This window comes from Cebus imitator, unplaced genomic scaffold, assembly GCF_001604975.1.
Source record: "Cebus imitator isolate Cc_AM_T3 unplaced genomic scaffold, Cebus_imitator-1.0 Scaffold83, whole genome shotgun sequence".
NCBI lineage: Eukaryota > Metazoa > Chordata > Mammalia > Primates > Cebidae > Cebus > Cebus imitator.
The window spans coordinates 1,110,897-1,135,118 of NW_016107398.1; the positions used below are offsets into that span (position 1 = coordinate 1,110,897).

A 24,222-nucleotide genomic window follows, 5' to 3' on the forward strand; every position below is an offset into this window, starting at 1 on the left:
TAACAGAAGAAAGCATTACCTAATGGTGCCAACCATTCCGAGGAAATCAAAGCTGGTGCTTATCAAATTCAAGAAAAAATATGAAGCAGAATCATTTTAAGTGAATTAAGAAGCTGCAGAAAGCAAGAGCCAAGGTCTAGGACAAATCTGAGACTTCACACACTTTACCAGTTTTTTGTTTGTTTTTCTTTTTTCCTATTTAAGGCAACTTAATTTTTATTTGTTTCTTCTCAGTGCTTCTCACAAATAAAGGACTGAGGAGGCTGTGGACTGCCACAACATAAGTTCATTTTGGTAGTAGTGAATCCAATTGTATCACAGAGAGCAAGGTAAATATAGGATGGTGCGGCAATATCATTAGTTCCACAAATATTTATTCACTGTATCTGTACCTTGTAACAGCAATGGATATGATCTTAGAATTGGAGCCAGCTGTCTTGGAATGAGAGGAAGCCTCCCAAATTCTGATTCCATCTCCCCTCTCCCTATAGTACTACCACTGGATGCCACTCCAGGGCATGGCACCTGCATGGAAGGTATGTTTACCAGCATGTAATAACATGTAGTAATTACATCATAATCATGAACAGATCTATTACTTCCACCATCTTGCTTAGTACCCCAACAACCATGTGGAACTGGTGTCTTATTTCTATTTTGCAGATAAGGAAATGGAAGTGTCTGGACGAAATTCACATGGACCAAATTTGGGCCTAGGATCCAAACCCAGGTCTCCCTGATGCTGAGCCCATGCTCCCCATCACTCGGCCATCTCCCTTCTATTTGTTCACTGAACAAAAATCAGAGTAACATCTCTTAGCCTGTTTTCTTTCCTTTAAAATAACTTTATTGTAGAATTTAATATCTTTATAGAAACAAAAATTTTTAAAGTGTCAATCATTGACTGTTTATGTCCTACTTACTGTTCTGTTCCAATTGTTGTTGCTAAATATGCATATATGAATATAAATATATTCAGAAACAACAAATGGAACAGAACAAGAACAGTAAGTGGAACATAAATTTAAAAAATGGTTTGCCTAGTTCTAATTGGGATATAATTCTCAGTGTCTGCTATTTCTACTCAAAGTTACTCCAAAACCCAGCTCCATGTTCTGATATGGTTCACACCACTTGTCATTTTAATGGCCATAAAATATTTCATTCTGGACAATATTTTTTCCTTCCAAATAATCATGAATAGTTTCCATGTACTTCTTCCCATATTCCTATTATTATTTGTCATTGAGATGTTTACAAATGATAAGAATTCCCAAAGTCACTACAACTTAAAATTTACTTTTCTTATATACTGAATTCCCTGAGTATTTGGTTTGATTACAATTATAAAATTGCGGCAATATTAAAGTGAATAAGTTAGATAAGAATTACTTCAAAAATATATTACAGTCAGCTTTTGAAATATTTCTGGAACAAAAGATAAACATTTCATGAAGATATGATGCTATGATCTGTATGTTTGTGTCTCCCTAAAGTTCATAGGTTGAAATCCTAATTCCCAAGCTGATGGTATTAGGAGGTAGGGACTTTGGGAGGTGATGAGATCATGATAAAGGCAACTTCATGAATGGGATTAGTGCCTTTTTAAATGAGACCACTGAGAGCTAGCTGGTCCCTTCTACAATGTGAGGATGCAGTGAGAAGGTTATGAATCAGGAAATGGGTCTTCAACAGACACCAAATCTGCCTTGATCTTGAACTTCCCAATCTCTGGAACTGTTAGAAATAAATTTCTGTTGTTTATAAGCTATCTAGGTTATGGTATTTTGTTACAGAAGCCCAAACAGATTAAGACATGTGATAGAAAAGTACATAGACTCACAGTAAAGTGGGTCATGAAGGTTTTGTTACTGGAAGATAGTCAACCAGCAACACTATCTAACAAAATCTGTTGGCGAAAGAGAAAATATATTTACATTTTAATTCTTGGTTTTGAACTTTTCTCTTACAATGAAAAGTACCTGGGAGCAAGAATTAAAGTTGAAAAGTTTAAATAACTTTCTGCCAATTTAGATAGTGCACTTTTCCCCTGGGTTAGTAACGTCAGAAACATTTTAAAGCATCAATAAAACTTCACTGCACACAGCTGCAAGAATGGAAAGGAGTTAAGTCAGCATTTTACCCCAAGTCTCTTATCTGAATTAATTATTAAGAGCCAATAACGAGCCAAAATGTAACTAAATGGATAAGGTAGAATAATGCTTGATAATGATTTTCTAAGAGGCTATAATGTTTTGTTTTTCTAATCTAGGACCTGATTTATAGCTGCCCTATTGCTGCAAGAAAAGTAATGTACTTCACCAACATCTTTTCAGGTAGCTGCTGTTACTGAATAGGAGCAGTTATGTGTTGGTGCAGTTTCTCTTTTTCCTCGAGAATGATTATTTAAAGTGCTACAGGAAGGCATTGGAGATGATAAAAGTCTACCATGCAGTCTATGTTGAGTGATCATTCTGCGTAGACTGCAGGGTCCCTGACTATGTTGCCCCCCAACACTGTGCTAATAAGCACTTCGCACACTTTGCAGATACCATCCCATATACTCCCCACAACAACCTCAGAAGGAAAGCTCTATCAATCTGATTTTACAGACAAAGAAAGCAAGACAGAAAAAAAGTTAAGAAAGCTGTCCAAGGACACTCAGTTAGTGGCTAAGTTTCTAATCAAATCTACATATTGGTCCCTATGTTGTGCTACACACCTACGTGCCTAAGTATATGGATTTTGGGTCAGTTCATCACAAATATGTCCCATTTTCCATTGTATGTGCAATAACATGGACAAAAATATATGCACCAAAATTTTGGGTAGGTTGGGGAGTAGTGAAGGAAGCAAGAAATGTGCCCTGGTGGGGTCATACCCTATAAGAGAAGCAGTTAGAATGGGGTTTGGATTACATTCCTCAAGAGGCTAGGTACATTAGGGAATAATATACCAGCTGAATTTTGGAAGGGGTGGAAGACAAAATAGCTGGGAAAGTGGAAAAGTGGGAGAGAGAAAGAGTAGGTGAGGTGGTCAAAGTTGTATGACATGGGATTTGAGTCCTCCACCACAGGCCCTCTAATTTTAAGCAAAAAGATTAAATTCACAAAATGCTCTGGATGTTGGTATTTCTTGTTGAGAGCAGTGATGGAGCAGCCTCTGGACTCAGAAATAAGAGATGCAATGGAAACAGCGAGAGCAAGCCTTCCGCTTTTCCCTAGAACAAGGGAGAAGGGAGAGGGGTATCAGGGACTGAGGGTTCCTTTCTTTGAGGATAACACAAGAAAAAACTAAAATAATGAAGGGATGTTTTTCTCAACTGCTAGCAAAATGCACTGTAGACCTCTAGGAATTATAAGGGTAGCATACACCAAAAAGTTAGTTAATAGAATTTTATAATTTTCCAATCTGGGGGCAAAAAAATGGTAACTGGTAGTTTAAATGCACATATTTCTGGTTCCCAGACAGGGGCACGGATCCTTACAAATACTTATTGGCTGTTTGTCATTTCTTCCTCTGCAGATTGACTCTCCATATCCTTTGCAAAGTTTCTATTAGGTCATTTATCTTTTTTTATATTAGTTTCCTGGAACTCATTATATATTTTGATTCTTAATCTTGTCTTTATGTTTTAAAACTCTTGCTCACAATTACTTTTTTCAACTTTAATTATTATATATATTGCTGTATGAAAGTTTTAGTTTGTATGTGGTCAAATCTACAGATTTTTGCTGTTTGTCTTTTGGGTTTTGTGTACTGTGGGGAAAATATTACTCTAAAACTGTTGGCAAATACTTTGGGAATGTGTTTTGGTATAACCTTCTGGGAGGGAAATTCAGCAGTATTTCTTTTTGAGACCGAAAATTTACTTTGTGAAATATGTTATTCTCTTTTTATTTGAATATTTTTGTAGAAGGAAACTATTTGCTATGTGCAAACTCATATTTGCTGATGTAGTTATTAACTCTTGGTAGCTGAGGAGTATGTAATAATGATACTTTTGCTTCTGTAATTACCACGGCATCTATTATAGGGAAGATAGGATGAAAAATAGGAGTGGAAGCAGGTAAACTTTTTGAACTTATTTGTCAAGCTAGGTAGTTTCATTTTTTGGATTGATATACTTCAATAACAGAATGGCTTCCTGAGCTTCTTAATAGCTTTGTATCTATCCAAATTGATCTATCTGTTTGTCACATTTTATTTCCAATTTAACCTGTTTTCACATATCCTACAACACTGCAGAGATGATACAGAGCTTAACTCACTGGACAAATCCTACTACAGTTGCTTCAAGAGGAGAGAGGTCTCTGTATTACAACTGTAAATATCCTGGCTTGTGTTCCAAAAGGCTGGGTTTCAACTGCTCCTAATGCTGCAGGTATTACCTTGGGCACCTTTTCCATTCACAAAATAATGGGTTTTCCAATCATTTATGTTAATCTAATTCATGAAACTCATCAGTGCTCAAGCTGTTTCATCTGAATTCTTTCTGCATCGCTGATTTTTATTTTTCTCTTCTTAAAAAGTCACATTTTGCATTATGTGAGTTAATGTGAGTGCCAAATAATGTAATTACATTACTAAAACCCATAAGAAAATTTACAACAAAAATAAAACTTCTCATATTTAAATGCCAAGGTAAATTTTGTCATCTGGTACTTTGTCTCTACCTAAATACATTTGTTTCTTTCCCATCTGTTTAAAAATTTATTTAAGCAAATTAACATTTCTCCCAGAATTAATCTGGCTTGCATATCAAATGGAAAATATTTTTGCTTGAGGAAATTGTACTTTATTACTTAGTATCCACCAAGCCCTTTATGCCATAACTATTGTTTTTTACATTAAACAGATTTTAAAAACTGCCACTGAAAAAGGTAAAACAACTTGCTTAAAGTCATAAGGTTCTGAAGTGATGAAGCTGGAATTACATTCCCCCAGAGGCTGGGTGAATGAGCCTGACTCGCTCCACACCCCTGTCCTTTCGAACCTTCCATTCACCCATGAAAATTAATATCGTGTTTACATGTTCTCACCTATAGGCAGGTGTTGAGCAATGAGAACATGTGGACACAGACAGGGAAGCATCATGCACTGGGGTCTGTTTTGGGGGGGCTAGGGAAGGGATAGTGGGAGGGAGGGTGGGGAGGGATTACATGGGGAGAAATGTCAGGTACAGGTGATGGGAGGATGGTGGCAGCAAACCACCTTGCCATAAATGTACCTATACAACAATCTTGCATGATCTGCACGTGTACCCCAGAATCTAAAGTACAGTCATAAGAACATAGGCACCCAAAGAGCTTCTGGACCCAGAAGAGGCACAATTATGTGAGCCAGAGCTGTCATTTCACTGAAACCCTTGGGGTTACACTGGGCCAAATTCTAGGTAAAAATTGTAGCAAAGCAAATGAGTGACTTGCAGTGGTAAAGAGTAAGAAAGATAATAATGGTTACATGTGTATAACAGAAAGATTTCTAATGTATAATGGTATAAAGAACATTTACATTTAGTACATTTGAATTTTTATAATATGGATATTTCATTTTCATAATTATTAATTTCCAGTATTTTAAATAAAGTAAACAAAATTTCTAGAAAAAAATGATTAAAAAAAATTAATATGGTATTATTATTTGACTCTGACTCCAGGATTAGAGTCATCACTGTTCTCCCTTAAGAGAGAGTTATCTCAGGAAGGCTTTAAAGGCTGAAACCCCATCAGTCACAAGACAATGGAGCCATCCATAAAAGCAGTTCCTTCTTCCTTCCAAAGTCTTCTTTGTGCTGTCTCATTTTGGCCACAAGGCACATAAATTCTTTCCTTCAATCAGAAAACAGGAGGGTACATAAATCACTTAGAGGTAGAAGAGCACATCAATAGCTCATAGAAGTCTGTGTCCCAGTGAGGACCACAGGCAGCATAGAGCAGGAAAAGGGACCAGCACCTTGCTAGACATTACTAAACCACCAAGATGATTTGGTTGCAAACCTACCTCAAACAGAAGTCCAAGGAAACAGCAGAGGTTTTGCAGTCAGACAGGCCTAGGTTTGAATTCAAGTGACACTATTTACTATTATGTGACTTTGGGGGCAATATTTTAAAGCCTCTATTCACTTGTAAAATGGAGTGACTGGAACAACTGCATAGCACTCAGTAAGTGGCAGTGACTATTAGTATTATGAGTAGTGGCAGAAGTGCAAGCCTGAACTCCTCTACCTTTCTTTTGTGAAGAAATAAATGATACTGAATATAAAGTACCTGCAACAATGCATGGCTCATGGACACCCAATAAGTATTAGTATTATGATTGCAACTAGTAGTAGAGATTACAACTGGCTTGGCAAGACCCTTTTCAGGTTCTTCATTTTGAAAAAGGGCAGAAAGTTTTGAGAAAGAGTAAAAGTACAGGATAAAGAGGTAGGATGGGGAAGGAAAAAGACAAGGCAAAAATGTATAAACCATGGAAAAGTTACCATCAATTGCTGTTCAAAGAATCTGATGAATATGCAAGCTAACACCTATCATTGGCATAAAATTCTGGCCAATAATTCACCTTTGCTGTCTGAGCAACACACCACTGTGAAAGAGAAAATATTGGCTTGCCTGGGTCTGTGTTTAGCTATAAGAGTCATCTTGTGAGAACTTAGTAACCAAACTGCAACAGAATGAGTAATACCAAAAATATACCTTTGAAGTACCAAAAATAGTCGTAATGACTATAAAATTGAGCAATCAGAAATTATTTGAGAAAACCAATCAATGGACAGAAAGTACTTAAGGAATATCTGCTATATATGTATTACTGAAGAAAAACAAACATTAAGTTCAGATGGTCTTCAGCTTATAAATCAGGAGTTTCATTTCCCAAAATCTATTTTCAGTCACTATTTGGAGCCTGAAACACATCTCCCCATCAAGAAAATTATGTTATAAATGATGATTTGCACTGGCCCAGGAAGCCCTATGTGACTCACAGTGGAGCTGAGCCGCCCTAGGAGAGCTATAGAGGTGGTGTATCAGCTGTCAAAAGCTCTGCTGCTATTGTGGGGCTCACTAGGGCTTCAATCCTTGACCTGCCTCTTACTAGATGTAGAGTCCTGGGCAAGCAACCACATCTCTATAATCTTCAGTCTACTCTTTTGTCAAATGGCTGTGAAAACAGTACCAGTCTCATAGGTCCATGTGAGGAATAACTGAGACCTGAAGTGCTTCACATAATGTTCCCTCCTCCCCCTTGCTTAGCACTTGGTCAGTATTTACTAGATGGCAGTGATGTTAGTATTAGCAGCAGAAGTGCAGACCTGATCTCTGTCTTTTCTCTATGCAGGTTTTATTTGCCAGGGTGAGGTCAGAACGAAAGAAAAAGCCATGAATGTGATAACATTGTGCTTCCCTCATAGGGAGAAAATGGTGGGGACCTTGTGCCAAAAGTTGCCAGAGTAACAATGCTGGGAGACGGGGAAGAGGCTGGTGGCAGGGCTGTTGTGTCGGGGGTCTCATATAGACTGGCTGATTTGTATAACACTTCTATACGCAAAAAGTTAAAAATTTGAATAGGACAAAAGGCATAAGATGGAAAGAAAAATGGTTCCTCTCCCTTCTGACTCCCCATCGTTCATTCTTGTGTAGTCTTCAGTAAATTCTTTTATGCATACATTAGCCTAAATCGATTTCTATACCTTTTTTCCCCCCATACCTGTATTTAAGCCTCTTACTCTATATTGATAAGGGATTGCATAAGATGGGATCCTTCTTACCCTTCTCCCCAATAAATACATCTTTGAGCTCTTCACATGTGCAATTATTGAGCTGTTTCATTCTCTGTAATGATTCACAGGTATTTAATTGCATGAATGTACTTTGATTTTTTTAACCTGACTGCTATCAGTGGACATTTAAGTTTGTCCCAGAATTTTATAACAATGCTCCAACAAATGTCCTTGTACACATAAATTGATGATGTATTTTGCAAGTTTATCAAGAGGGCAAATTTCCAGCAATCAGGCTGCTAAACTAAACAGTATGTTGGGTTTTTTTTTTTTTTTTTTGAGAATTCCTGCCAAATTTTCTTTTAGAAAAAGAATGCACTGATTTGCATTCCTACCAACAGCATGAGAGTTCCTGCTTCCGTTTACCTTGGCCAACACAGAATTAGCAAACACTGAAAATGTTGCCATCAGATATGCAAAAAGCAACATCTCATTCTTTTGGCATTCCTTTGATTATGAATGAGATAATCATAATATTTGTTTTTCATGTTTGTTTGCCATTTGTATTTATTTTTCTATGAAGATCCTGTTTTTTTTTTTTGTTTGGTTCTCGATTTTTAAGGGATGTGTTCTTCCTGTCAGTTAAATACATTAGGCATTTGTCAGACTGTTTTTAATAGTAATTTGAAATGCTTCATTTTAAATACCCAATGTTCATATAAATTTGCATTCAAAAGAACGTTTATTCTTTCAATTTATCTATTTCTTTTTCAGTTCTAAGCTGTTTGGGTTATTATAGCTTCCTAATTTATTTTCATACCTTCATAGGTTATCATTCTCCTCTCCCTATAATCCTCTGGTTATTTATATGGATTTATTTCTCCACATGAACTTGTCAATTTGTCAAGTTCCAATAAAAATGCATTGATTTCATTTGGTATTTAGAGCTCAATTTAGGGGAAATTAACATCTTTATTTTATAATTTTCCTATTTAAGAATAAGGCACAAATTTATATAAGTCTACTTTTATGTCATTTGGTAGATTTTTAATTTTTCAAAGGCCTTTTATATAATATGTAATGTTGTTAATTTTTCCCTTTGTATTTTTAACCATTTGTCATTAAAAGTATCTTCTTCCTTCATATTTCCTATTATTTATTTCTTTAACTTAATTATGTAACCATCCATCTTACCAGAATCTTTTAATATTTTGATTTTTTTTTTTTTAGTTTGATTCTCTCAAGTTTTCTTGATATAGAGTATTTTACCTCCTCCTTTCTTTATTTCTTTCTTTGGTCTTAGTACATTTGCCAAAACAGGAAAATGCTAAGTAATAAAAATAAATGGCATTTTTTCATGATTTAATGGGAAAATATTTAATGTTGTATGATATATGTTTATTTTTAAACATCAGTCCATCATCCATTCCTATTCTGGTAGAAGTTACTACTTCCTTTTTTTAAAGATTGAATTTTATCAAGTGCCTATTTAGCATCTATTACAATGATTAGGTATTTTTATCCTTTAAAAGAATTGACATTGGAAAACAAAATAATGAATACTTTGTAAACTTTTATACAAATAAGCTTTAAAGCCTGGTTGAAATGGATGCTTTTCTAGGAACTATATGCTTCAAAATTTTGCACATTTGAAAATATTCTGTCCTCCTTAAACATCAACAATTTGTTATCAACAATTTGGCTAGATATAACAACATGCTTGGGACAAATAAAAATTTACAAATCCTGCAATTCAGAAATTCTACATCTAATGTTTACCTTAGAGGAACATTTATATCTGTGCATAAGGAGACACCTAGGATGTCCATTGCAGCTTTAGTTGTAAAACTAACAAAACTAGAAACAATCTAAATATCTATATATAACATAATAAAATACACGTTTAAAAGAATAAAGAACACTGATAGGTATCAATAAAGACAAATTTAAAAATTTTGTCAAGAAATGAAGCAAGTTGCAAAATTATGCATACAGCACAATACATTAAAAATACACAAAATTTTACATGGTTTTTATAGGTAATATCATATAAAAGTGTAAAAATGAAAATGGAATTATATAATAAACTTAGAGTCTAGTTGTGTGTCTTGGGAGATTTTAAGTAATCTGTAATTTTGTAACTTTCTAAATGGTAACAATCTACTCATTCATTACGTATGTCAAACACACACACACACACACACACACACACACAAACACACACAACACACCCTCCCTAGGAAAAAAGTAGTGGGAAATGTGACAACACATTGATAGCAGTAGTCATTTCTGAATAGTAGCAACAGAGGTTTGTGTTCCTTTGTTGTTTTTTTTTTCATGTTTAAATTTAATACATTAATATGAAATTCTTGTGTCACTTTTTATTCATAATTTTTCTCCACTTTGCCTTATTGTCTTTTGGCTTTGATTGCTGCCTTGGAAAATTCTGATAGAAGCCTGATTTTTCCTTTTCTAGGTGATTTGGTTTTATGTGTGAAAGATGCCTGAAGAATTCATTCTCTGGCTTCAAAGCATATCCAGAGAATATATGTCTTGGCACTGAAGTTTCTGTAACAAATTTTCCTAGCACAAAGTCTACTCTTTTGATGTGTTTTTTGCAATTTCTTTTTAATATTTTTTCTTTTTCATTTGTTCTATTTCCTACCCCAGATATACTGATTTTTCTTTTGCTGTATCATCTTTGAGTTTCATATCTACTACTTTCTGATGTTTAACTCAGTATCTTTTATGTTCACTGGTTATTTCAAGCCTTTCTTCTAAGGCATTATTTGAGGTTTTCTTCACACCTATCTTCTCCTACCTATTCCTAATTATCTATCACTTTGGTAACAATATCATTTTGGCCCTCAATTCATTTCTTTAGCTCCAGCATTTCCTTTTTTAATCTAATTTGATAGTCGTATCGTTTTGTCTTTGTTTTCCTTCTTTCATGTTCTTTTAAATTTCTTTTTAGTGAAAAGCAATCATTAAAGTAAGATACCTTCCATTTTCATAGCTCGTTTCTTCCAAAATAAATTCATCTTTCCTTAGCATTCTGTCCTCCTCTCTTTTGTCTTCCTTCTTGTTCCTTTCCTCTTTCCACTCTTTGCTAGTTCCCATGTGTTTGTTTTCCTTGCTCACTATTAACCTGAACAGTTCTGTCATGACAATATAATTGCTCCCCAGGTGCCCTCCATATTATCTGACACCTCTTCATCTTCTTATATGTTCAGTCACAGAGTTGAGAATTTCAGGTTCCCTCCAGGGGCAAGTTCAGCTGGGACTATAGGTAGCTACGGGTAGCAGAGGCCTGCACACTGCTCTCCTTTCTGTGCTGTACCTGGTTGCACGTCATCTCATTCCCCTTATAACAAAGGATATTAGTTTCATGATCCCAATTTAGGGTAAAGCCAAGGAAACTTCATTCAGAAAGACTACAATGTCTACTCTCTGTGTTTCACCTTCCTCCATCCTGCAGTGGATCCCTCTCCTCCCAGCAGACAGAGACCAAAGATGTGCATTCTGCCACGTTAACATTCTGCTACGGACTAACAACTGAACCCTCCATGTACCTCTTCCTGTAGACCCTTATCCCCATCATTCACTTTACTGTATCCTTTGTCCTCCACTAAGCTAAATCTCCAATTAGGGCTGGGCATAATTTGCTCTGGGCAATTATAGTCGCTCCTTATTCCCTCTCAGCTTTCTTTCCACCTGGTCAGTTTTATAAAGGTTAGCCCGGATGTTTCTTTGTCCTCTGATGAGACACTGAGGGCATAGGGGGAGCTTTCCAACTCCCTCCCCAGGGCTGCCAGATACCCAGCAGATTGCTTCTCTCTAAATTAAGGAGGAATGGGAGACTTCTTAGGATTTTGTCTGCCCCCTCCCCTGCCTCAGGGGAGCAGAATGTAAGGGAATGGAATTAGGAGTCCTGGAGGTTCCGGGAGTCTTACGCTTCCTTCTTTCTCTGGCTGTTGCATAGCATGGGGCTGTACCTCTGCCATTATTTGGTGGATGCCAGCATACTTTTTGCTGGTTTTTAAGTTTATCCTGTCTTTGAGCATGTCCTTGGGTTTTGGAAGAGAGAGATTTTGTGATTTGCCTTCACTTCATCATCTTATCCTGAAAGTGGACTTAAGGTAATATATGTCAGAAACTGTCCTCCCAGAGGCAGCTCTAAGTAAGTTCTGCTCTTCAATAGTGAAAACATCAGAGTATCAGTTCAACCTGAGAGAAAAGAGAAAAAAGACTTCACACAGACAGACAGACAGACAGACACACACACACACACGCACACGTTCTGAGGTAACAGGTCGATTTAGACGCATGGATGTATGTGTATGCTTGTGTAAGAAAACGGGAAAGCTAAATAAAAAACTGGCCACATTCAACTGGGTAAGCTTTGTTTATTAAAAAAAATAACATCTGCCTTAGTATCATCAGGGATTTAAAGGACGGCCAACACCAACAATACTCTCAATGACTCAATTCTGAAAAGGGAGTCAAAATTGTCCATTTCATGCTTTTTTGGTATTTACTGTCATTCCAATTTCATTAGAAATGGCAAAGTCTAGTCAATGTACTTTAATATAGTCACACTTAATGGTAAATATTATCACCTCAACAACCTCAAAAGCATATTTTAAAATCGAAATGTTTCAGAAAATGCTAGTAGGAGGCAACAAATGGTCGATAATTCTTTCCAGATTTCCTAGGAATTCTAGTAAATATTTTTCTTAGTAAAGGGAATTATTAAAAAGCAATTTTGTGTGTGTGGCCCTCAGGATGAACACAAAGGCTTCTTTTTCATTGTGTCATGCTGAGTTGAAATGATCTGTATGTATAACTTCATATGCCAATATCAAGGTAATACAACAATGAAAACTTCCCTGAGATCATGTGACAAACTTAGCCTGATATATTTTAAAGGCTCTAAAAAATAATGGTTGGCCCCAAGGTCAAACCATTACAACCGTATAACCAAGTTATTGAAACTAGCAAAATCTGAAGAACACACATCATATTCTAAGACAGAGAAACAGAGACCTGGCACTTAGCAATTTTACTAAACCTGCCTTTACTAATTAATTAACATAGAGTGCATATTTTGTACTCAATATGTAGCATTTCACTTTGTTCTAGACAAAACTAACATTTTTTTCTAGAAACTGATTACCCAGTGGTATTCATCCTGCTGAGGGACAGAAGCAGAGTCCTATCCTAGGCACAGGCAGGTGACTCAGGACATGTGAACTATGGTCTCCACCTTTACTTTAAGCTGTCCTTAGAATAAAAGGTGGGAATAAATTCTAAATGCAATCTTTCTTTCTTAAGTACAGAAGCACCAGACTCCATTCCAAAAGTAAAATCAAAACAAGAGCAAGGGCAACAAATATATCTAATTTGTAATCTTAGAAATCTAGTAAAAGACTAATTACTGTATGTAAGTATGTGTATGTGTGTGTGTGGTTGGGGGGAGTGCTTTTAATCATATATGTTTCATTCCCTATGCCAGGGGCTTTTATCATAAAATTCATAAAAATTCTATTACCTTATCAATTACAGGCACACACCGCCCCCCATATACACACAGTGATGAAAACAAAAAGCTACCCAGATACACATTCCTAATCCTTTATTCCTTTAGACTCTTTTAAGAGTTACTATACTAATTTACACTCAGTATTGTGCTACTATAAAAAATCATGTTTAGCAAAGCCTCAGCCCAAATTCCCAACTCATATATACAAAATCCTGACCCTGACTTTCAAACACTGTCAGTAGTAGCTCCATCCAGCCCTATGCACATTGCTCTCATGCAACAGTGCATATACTACACTCCTGCAACACATAAGGCCCCATGCTCTTTCCTTAGATCTGCTCATCTGCAGTAGTGAACATGGTCTAGATGCCTCCAGCACCCATGACACTCCTCTCCCACGGAGTACCAGCTGTGACTCTTGAGTTAGACTGACCCATCCACTAGTCCCAGGGATGCTGGCTGGCTTAAGGTGATCAGGATGGTACGATCCCCTTTACCAAAATTACGAATATCCCAAAGATATTTCACTAAGTTTATGGTATTTTCTTGGCCATAGTGATTAATTCAGATATATACATGTGACTTAAATGTATATATATATATAATTTAAGTTTAAACAACTTAAAATTGTTCCAATTGAAATTAAACCCTCTTTACTCACTGGTTGAAGAACAAGAAATTTTCTGTCCCCTTGGGTGTCAACAGAAACATGTATAGCCCAAGTATATTTTTAACTTATAGAGGAAGATGAAAAGAATTATAGACAGAAAGCATCACAGACTTGAAAGTATTGTAAGCCATTGGATCAAATCATCTCCAAAGCCTGTCTATATCTAGAATTTTCAGCTGGATCAGCCAATAGATTTCTATTTTTATTTTGACCATTCTGAATTGAGTTTCTGTTAGTTGCAACACAAAGACACTTGACCAAAACATCTTCCTCCTGCTTCCCAACTGTATTAGAATAAAGTTTTAGTTACTGTAACAAAGATCCATGTCTGCTCCATGGTGTTGGGAGCAAGGCTGTTTCCATCTTGTTGCCCTGTCACACCCAGGATGTGTTGTCATCTGCATGGTTGAAGGTGGTTCATCACCAAACTCTTGTTCTTGGCTAAAGGATGAGAAAAAGGAAAAAGAGAAAGGAAAGGACACACCCTTTTCTTTTAAGGGAACAATTCAAAAGTAACATACATCACTTGTAGTCATATTCTATTGACCAGAGGATGCTTATATGGCCATATTTAGGTATATGGGAGGCTGAGATATGTTGTCTTTATCTAGGTATCCAAATGTTGAGCAAAAACATTCTTTCACTACAGAGAAGAAAAGAATAGATACTGGAGAAAACCTAACAGCTTATGTACCTTGAGCTTTACACAGATTGTTTGATTTTGGTGTAATAATCTATCTTCTATGATCTACCAAATCGTTTCCATGTGTTCTTCTAGACCTATTTAATATCCACCCCAATTTAGCAGAATCCCATCTGCTGAGTTCTACATGAAAATAATTCCACATTGTGTGTATGTTTGTGTGCATACCAGCTAAAGTTCAAACTCTGGCTAATTTCAATATTCTGTGACTATTTTTAATCTTTGATAGGACAAAACTAGAATTAGTCCAAGCTGTTTTCACTTGATGACATTAAAGATTAAAAAAACAGTAGCATAACAAGTAAGACCATTCTCTAAGGCCAGTTGATGACAAGATACTTTGATTTTTTAACCATTTCAAAGTAACTAGATTAATGTTAAATGTTAACATGGGCAATGACAACACTAGCCAGAATTCTGAACTTTTTCTAATACATAAAATTTAAAATCTGGGCTGGGTGCAGTGGCTCACACTTGTAATCCTAACACTTTGGGAGGCCGAGGCAGGAGGATCACTTGAGCCTGGGAGTTCAAGACCAGCCTGGGCAACATAATGAGATCCCATCTCTATTTATAAAAATAAAAAAATTAAAAATTAAAATATCTATCTATATCATCTTCTAGTGTTCATCTACATATTTATTGTGAGCAAGTTCCCAGTACCAAGGAAGCTGCATTCACCTCTAGAGTTTTAAAACAAACATCTCATCAAGAAATTCATTAAAAGATAAGGGGCAAACCTTGACATTGATATTTGGTATGTATGTAGCACATCGGTATCTGGACTGACAGATTTAGATGTATATGCATGTAATTGTTGCTGATTAATGTCACAAAAGACAAATTTGTTCTCATCTCAATGATCCAGTGGAACCTCTACTCAGAAATGTAGTATGTTTTGGATGAGGAAATGGCCAGAATTGGGCTTTATATTAAAGATGATCATTGAAATAATCTGCATTGTCCAAAAATTATGTATTAATAACTATGTCCCAAGCACCATGGGAGGTACCAAGGCAGATAAAAAAGAATGAGATAAGGTCTCTGCTCCTATGATACACAGTCACATGTCCCATAAAGACGTTTTGGTTAACTATGAACCAAATATTCAGCAGTGGTCCCATAAGACTATAATACCATGTTTTTAACTGTAACATTTCCATATTTAGATATACAAATACTTATGAATATTTTACAACTTCCTACAGTTTTCAATACAGTAACATGCTATGCAGGCTTGTGGCCTAGGAGGCTATATCATATAGCCTAGGTATGTAGCAGACTATACCATCTAGGTTTGGGTAAGTATACTCTATGATGGTCATATGATGACAAAATTGCCTCATCACCAATTTCTCAGAACGTAGCCCTGTACCTAAACAATGCATGACTGCATTTAGTCTGGTGTTACAAGCAATGCTATGTATCAATATAGCACTGCTTATATCATTTTATTTTGTTGTTATTTAAAACCTTCAGTAACTCCACTGCCAGCAGGAAAATACCCCTACTTCTTTGCAATATACAGGACTTTAATAATATACTGGTTCTTTTTTACTTGTCACTTTCCTTAACACCCTGTAACCCTTTACATCAATATTTGTAGTTGCCTGAACATTCTATGCTGTCTCATATCTTCATAGCTTTACATAAACTTCTACCTTACCTTGGAGTTGTTCATCTCCTCCTAGTCTAATGAACCCATTCTTTAAAATTCAACTCAGATTTCACCTCTATTGTGAAGAAAGTTTACCCCAACCTCTGTAAATAGTATAAGTATTCGTTCCAGTTTTCTTCAAAGAAATCATTCTCTGGTTGCACTCATCATGCTATTTCTACCTGCTGATTTACTGATATCTTTCATCAACCAGACTGTGGGCCTCTGAAGGGAGTGATTTTATCCTGTCTATCTTCATATCCACAGTGCCTAAAATAGTGCCTCACATAAAGTCGGGGTTCAATAAAAGTTTGCTGAGTTAATGAATAAAAGATCAGGTATGTTAAGATTACATATGAACTCAATGCAAATTATTGCAATCTATGAATAACTTCTTCAAATTCCAAAGGGATCACTAGAATTTTCAGAATCTTTCATTCCATCATTGTTGGAATTAATACAAGCTCTTTGCTTCCATGGATGATTCCTTTGGAAGATTTATTATTTATTTTCTATGGAACAGTTTGAATTTCTTATTCTGTATAACAAACTATTGCTAAATGCAAAATAAGTCTTCATCATCACCACTGTTTATCATTTTTCAGCAACTTCTATAAGCACAGAGAGAATGGGATAATAATACATTATGGGAAAAATTCCCTTGTCTAACAACCATCTTGGCTTCCCTAATTCTAGTGGGTTACACGTACTGCAAATGCAACCTATGACATTTAAAAATCAGCATTGAAAAGAGTCAAAGTGGGGAACTAGTGGATTCTGATTCAGAAAAGGTACTGCAATATCTAGCAGTACTCTGTCCTGTAAAGCTATATAGAGAGATTTCTCTTTAGTTATTCAAAAGTTCATTGTGCAATCAGTTACCAGAACCTACTATTTAGTAAAAGGAATACTCTAGGGATGCTTCTCAGCATAGTCAAAGAGGTGGCCACCTACATGTCAGGACACTGAAGATAAACCAAAACATCTGAATGCCACAAAGTGTCTGCCCCTGTGACCAGACTCAGGTTCTGAAAGTCCCATTACTAGAATTATTTCTTTGGTTTAAAGCATTATGTTTACACATTCTTTATAAAGAAGTAGAGGTAGCAGAGTCATAGTAAAGATAAATTTCTGCTGGTTTCATTATTTTTGCCTAGTGTCATCCCTGACTATTGAGGAATAGTGTTTACAGTGTTTGAAAGGCTAAAATTCAACTTTTTTTCATAGCATAAGTATATACCTATGTAACAAACCTGCACATTCTGCACATGTACCCCAGAACTTAAAGTATAATAAATACATTTTTTAAAAAAGAAAGGAAATTACCCAGTGATGTCAACATTTTAAAAGACTTCAATCAAGTGACAGTTTAATTAGCAACACTGACATTGGTCCCTTATAATACGACTTGAGCGGCTTAACGGATTTTTGTTTTGTGATTTTAGCAGATATGGATTCATAAAAAATTATCTGTTTTAACAGAAGGAGCAGAGTGATGATTCTCAATGTTCTCTTATCCTGGGCAAATGGATGTAACACCCTTTATTCCAGAGATATACTGTACTATGTTTTTCAAGAAATTCATGTGTCTGAATTTTCTAAAAATGTGTTAATGTATTTCTCTCCAATGAGGTCAAGTGAATTATGACTTGGCTATACAAACAAGCACAGTATTATTCTAATATTTGGAGGTATATGTCTTGGAGTTCAAATGTAGCTCTCCACTGACTAATTGCATGAATTTGGGCAAGTTACATCAGCTTTCTGAGCTTCAATTATGCATACAATAGGAAGAAGAACATTTACTTCTAAAATTATGAGGATTATATGAAGTAAATATAAGTACCTAACATACTATACAGCTCATAGTAAATGGTAAATTATTATTTTATTCTTACTATTACAGACAATGACTCAACTTTGAGAGGGAAACTAATTCATCCTGGCCAAAATGGCTATAATACTAAGTGTTAAGCCAGAAAAAATAGAAAATATGTTAATCATACGAAGACAGCATGTCATCTATTATTATCCATAATAAAAAAAAGGGGGGGCAACACAGTACAGTATACCCTGGAATAAAGCGTGTTACATCCATTTGTCCAGGATAAGAGGTCACTAAAAATCATGATTCTGTTCCTCCTGTTAAAATAAATAATTTATTATGAATTTATATTTGCTAAAATCACAAACCAAAATCCATTAATCAGCTCAAGTGATATTACAAAGGACCAATGTCAATATTACTAACTAAATTCATATTTGACTAAAGGCCTTTTAAAATGTTGACATCACTGGATAATTCTTTTTCTTATGCTATGAAGGCAAGTTAGATTCTTGCCTTTCAAACTTTACATTAATTTCCTATTGCTAATGTAACTATAACAAATTATCACAAATTTAGTGGCTTAAACAACACAAACTACCTTACAGTTATGGAATTCGAAAGTCCTAAAATCAAGGGGTTAGCAGCATGGGTTCTTTAGGAGGCTCTAGAAGAAGATGTAGCTGCCTACATTCCTTGGCTTGTGCCCCATTCTCCATCTTCAAAGCTAACATCATAACATCTCCCAATCTCTCTTTCCCTCTCTCTGATTAGGATCTCTGCTTCCACGGTCACATCCTCTTTCCTGATTGTGATCCTCCTACCTTCCTCTTCTAAGGACTCTTGTGATTACATTGGGCCCATCTGGATAATCTCCACATTTCAATGTTCTTAGCTTAATCACTTCTGCAAAATCTCTTTTGCCATATAATGTAACATATTTACAGGTTTCAGGGATTAGGACATGGATGTCTTTTGGTGGCAGCAGGGGCAGCTGTGGGGAGACATTATTCTGTTTACCACAGTGTTGAAGTTGATAAATTTACAGATAAAGCACTTATATCAAACACTGATGACTTAAAAAGTGACTCAAACTATTAAAACGATATAGGGTTCTTAGCACCCCAATAACAGTTAGTGATTTGCTAAAGTCTCTTGAAAAACAATTGCCAGGTTTTTCCAAGGAATTGTGTCTGAATTTTTCTAAAAACATATTAATTCATTTCTCTCCAGTTAGGTCAAGTGAATTATGACTTGGTTGTACAAACAAGTGTAGTATTATTTTAAACATGTGATTTGCTTCACGTAAGTTAGGGTATTACCTCACGGTTTGAGATGAAAGAAAAGGATTTAAAATTCTTTAAAATGACATTCAGAAAAGAGGCCAAGGATAGTACACTACGTCTAAATAAAAACATAATACCTTATAGAATGAGAATGAACAAACCATACTCACCAAATTCCACTCATCATCATAACCATATAGGAGGTAATTCTACTTCTTTTTAAGAAGTAGAAAGCTTCAAGAGAACATCACTTTCCTTTTAAATCAAATTTAAATGTGGGGCTAATGCATAATTTTAGAATAACTGGGAGCCCCAGGCACATGGAAAGTTCACATTCTTCTCCATGGACTCCCACTGAGTGGTCACAAGAAGTATCTGGAAAAAGGCAGGAGAGCAGAGAGTGTCCCTTGGTGGCACAGGCATTCAGGTAGTGACCAGCTGCCAGTGGAGGCAAACATAAAATACTGCCCACTTTGACAGACTCTTGTCTCCTAGAAAAAAAGCTATAAGCCATTGGGCTGGGGTTGGCTGGAGGGGAGTATTTCATACTTTTCAAGAAGGTCCAGAAATACAAGGCCCAGTTTGATATACAAAGGGATAGACGTACTGGAACACTGAGAAAGACCTCCCTTTAAGATCTAGGCACACTGCAAATCAACAGGAAGTAGTAAAACAAAACAAAACAAAAGATCTAGGCATAGAGAACTTGCCTAAAACCAAAGCTGGATGGGGATAACTTCTATCTCCATCCCCACAAGCCTTGCATGAAGTAATAAATGAAAGAATTTACTGGTGAAAGATGGGTGAGGAAAGAGAACCCCTCTGTGGCACAGATATACAGAGCCTGCTGGAAGCTGAGAATAAGGCGGGAAAGTTGAGAAAAATCTTTTGGCACTATATGACTACAGAAGCAGAAGGTAACAGTAACCCACTGAAAGAAGAATTTGAAGCATGTATGGCAATGAAGGTAACTATAGAAAGAAAACCCCAGCCTAGTACATACAACCAGACACTGACTAAAACCCCCACACTAACAGCCTTACATAAGGTTAGGGGCATGCTCATTTCTGGGCACAAATGCTATTTACCTCTTTCCCTATTATTCTTCAAAACAGGATGTTTGGCACTTATTCAAAACTAAAAGGAGACACAAAAATATTTCTTAAAATAATTCTTTAAAGAGAACATTGTCAAGAGATAAAGCAATCAGAAGAATCAGACTCAGAGATGACACAGTTGTCAGAAATATATAGAGAGTTTAAAAAGCTATGATTAATATAATAAAAGATCTAGTCAAAAATGTAAAAAATTAGTGAACAGAAAAGAAATTTCACCAGAGAGGAGTGAAAAAAATTTTAATATTCTAATGTAAATGCTAGAAATAAAAGATGTTAAAAAAAAGTCCTTCAACAGGCTTATCAGCTTTCTGGACACAACTGAGGAAAGAATCAGTGAACTAAAAGATAAATAACTAGAAACTGTCCAAGCTGAATACATATAGAAAAAGAATCAGGGAGGAAAAAACAAAACAGAGCATCCAAGATCTCCAGGACAACATCAAACAGGTAACACACGCATAATTAGAATCTCAGAAGTACAAGGTAGAGCAAAAACAAGGCAGAAAAATATTTGAAATAAGGGATGAAAACTTTCCAAAATTAAGACCACAAATTACAGATTTAAGAACCCTATGAGACTCCAAGCAGGTAAAATAATTTTTTTAAACCAGCATACCTAGATACACCATAGTCAGTCTGCTGAGAACTAAAGATACAGACAAATCTTCAAGACAAGGAAAAAAGAGTCATTACAGACAGAGGAGGAAAGATAAAAACTATAGCAGCCTTCTTATCAGAAACTATGCAAGCCAGAAGAAAACAGAATAGTATACTTAACATACTGAAAGAAAAAAAAAGTTAACTGTCCATCCAAAATTCTATACTCAGCAAAAACATATTTCAAAAATAATGGCATAAAAAAAGCCATCATTTCAGACAAACTATAGCAAGGAGAATCATTAGCAGCTAGGCAATGATAAAAAAATTATAGGAAGTTCTTCAGGAAGAAGATAAATTATGAAATTTCAGATATATGCAACTACAGATATAAACAACAAAAACAAGAAATAGTCAAAATGAGTCTAAGTATAAAAGATTTTAAAAATAATTTTAAAGGATAACTGGCTGGAGGAAAAATAGCAGGACTATATTCTTAACAAATGCACAAAAGATATGAGGGAGGAATGGAAGTACACTCTTATAAGATTATTATACTATACATGAGAGATGAATTATTAGAAGATGGAACTATGATAAATTAAAGTCTTCTACACTTAGATATTAGAGAAAATTCCACAATTTTCAGTTCCTCCTCTACCATTCCATGTAAAAACTCAGTTATTCACGGGTAACACAGGAAAAAAGTATCCCACAGACAAATATATTTGGGGTCAAACAGAATTCATCACACTTCTCAGACTCGTTAATATGTCTTTTCACCTTATAAAGTACTCCCTGAGTGTATTTCAGTATGGAAATATCTCATCTCAGTTGTTTTCCAATTTATGTGATAGAGGAAACTGTGAACATTGTGTACAACTGAAGGCTTTGAAGCAACTGGGAAAGTTACTAATGTTAAATGAAATCTGTATAAAATGAGCTAATTTTTCTCTTTGGTTCAATTTATTTATTAGTAAAAATACAGTCATAAAAATGTAATTAAATCCCAGATAAAAAGAACTGTGACTTTTTCAGAGGAAGGGGCTGGAACATTGATATTCAAGGTCTGTGGTCCAGCAGCATCGACATCACCTGGGAGCTTGCCTGATAGGCAGAATTTCAGGTTAAGCCAAAGACCTCCTGAATTATAATCTGTATTGTGTTAGAAAAATTCATGGCACTAGGCTACAACAGAGTGATATGACTTTCAGTGTGTCATTAAACACTGGGGGGGAGGGATGTGATTTTAATTTACAGTGTATCTGATCCAAGCTGTAAGAGTATCTGAATTTCCATTTACTTGAAAGATTAGAAAATAACCTTTAATCCAAATTTTGGTCATTAATATACATTATTAACAATTAATGTTTAGATGTGATTTTATATGAAATAGCATTTGGAATTTAGTAAAATATTTAGAATTTATATATTTAGCACTTAAGATTTTCTTTAGTTACCATTTGCAATATTCAAGCAGCCATAGCAAAGGAAGCTTCTGGGATTGCTCAAGAATTTTACCACTAGGGAAGCATCACAGGTTTTGTCTTCCCGATCTCTGACTATAACTTAAAACAAAATCTCACTTGCTAAAATGTCAACTAACTTTAATTGTAAACAAATATTTTCTTCTTTAATCAGAATGATGTCACAATCTTACTAAGCCAGAGTCAGGCCAGGTGCCAGCCTTTTGCCTGTCTAAAAGTAACAATAAAATGTAAATAGCTCTATAGAAGAGATGACTTTTACAAAGAGGAGAAATAGAGAATTTACAGGTGACATTTAATTTTCTCAGCTTTCACTGCTTAAAAAAAAAAAAGGAAAAAAAAGAGCCTACCCAACAATCTACCAACCTCTTGGTGAAACTGATTAAAAAAAAAAAGAAAGAAAGGCATTTGCACTGAGATAAGCACACAGACCAGGCAGAAAACAGCTGTCTATCTAAATGAAATCATAAGGACAGGATGCCTCCTATTCTTATTTGACTAAACACAGCTAGAAAGAGTATACCTGTAATCAGAGTCCCTGGAGCTGTGATTAGACAGGGAGAGTTGGTTCCGTACACAACACTGAGCTGCATATGACTTGCCCTGACTCACAGAGGTCACAAATGAAAAAACGCCTCTACAAGCTAATAATTCAATCCAGATGTAAAAAGTTTCCACCCCTTTAAGTACGTCTTCATCCTTCAGGAGGGGCACTAGTATCTTGGGGAATGAATGACCTACTTCCCTCAAAAGCTAAGTCTCCACAGTCAAAGCAAAGAATTAGGGCAACTATCCAGATAATTCAGGCCACCCAAATCTACTCTGGCCTGAATTATTCAAGTTAAAAACAACCTTCTTTGCAGGGTCTGGTCTCCCATATAATTCTGAGGGTTGTGAGATCCCTCAGTATTTTCTTACCTGGCAAATCAGCATTATTTACTGCCTCAGAGAAGCTAAGAGGTAAGTATTACTGTGACCCACTTCTATCTGTCATCCGGCTCTTTCTGCCTGGATATGTGCACTTTACTTTTCATTCTAAACAGCACTTTTCTTTCCTGAGCTGCACTACCTGTGACCTGAGGGAGAAACAGCAGTAAATAGCAAATGAGGCAGTATCCAGGTGAGTGGTTAGGTCTCTTTCAACTTAAAGGTTCAGAAACCTGGGACCCCAGTATCCTATACTTAATTGTCTAAATGCGATTTAGGGTTTTATTTATTTATTTATGTTTAAACTTTTAATTTTAGAACAGGTTTGGTGTACAGAAAAGTTGTGGAAATTGTACAAAGTGTTCCCACATGCTGTACATCAGTTTCCTCTCTTGTTAACATCTTAAATGGTCTATCTGTAACAATTAATGGATCAGTATTAATATATTACTGTGAATTAAAGTCCATACTTTATTCAAATTTCCTTAGTTTTTACCTAATGTTCTTTTTGTCTTCCAGGATCCCACCCAGGACACCCTGTTACATTTAATTGTCATGTCTCCTTTGGCTTCTCTTGGCTATGACAGTTTCTCTGACTGTCCTTGTTTTTTATAAGCTTAGCAGTTTTGAGAAGTACTGGTCATGCATATTGTAGAATGTCCTTTAATTAGGATTTTTTTCCTCATTGTT

At 35.7% G+C, this 24,222-nt stretch overlaps 1 protein-coding gene across 3 annotated transcripts in view; it reads right to left on the reverse strand.

Annotated features, from left to right (window-relative positions):
- RTN1 (reticulon 1) overlaps positions 1 to 24,222 on the reverse strand; it is a 470,076-nt gene that overhangs the window by 186,702 nt on the left and 259,152 nt on the right. The window contains exon 1 of one of the 3 annotated variants that reach the window (XM_037740423.1): positions 14,243 to 14,351. The exons of the other annotated variants lie outside the window; for them this stretch is intronic. Within the exon in view, the coding sequence (XP_037596351.1) occupies positions 14,243 to 14,336 (94 nt within the window). The 5' untranslated portion in view covers positions 14,337 to 14,351. Of the gene's footprint in view, positions 1 to 14,242; positions 14,352 to 24,222 lie in introns of those variants that run through there. 3 annotated transcript variants of the gene reach the window in all.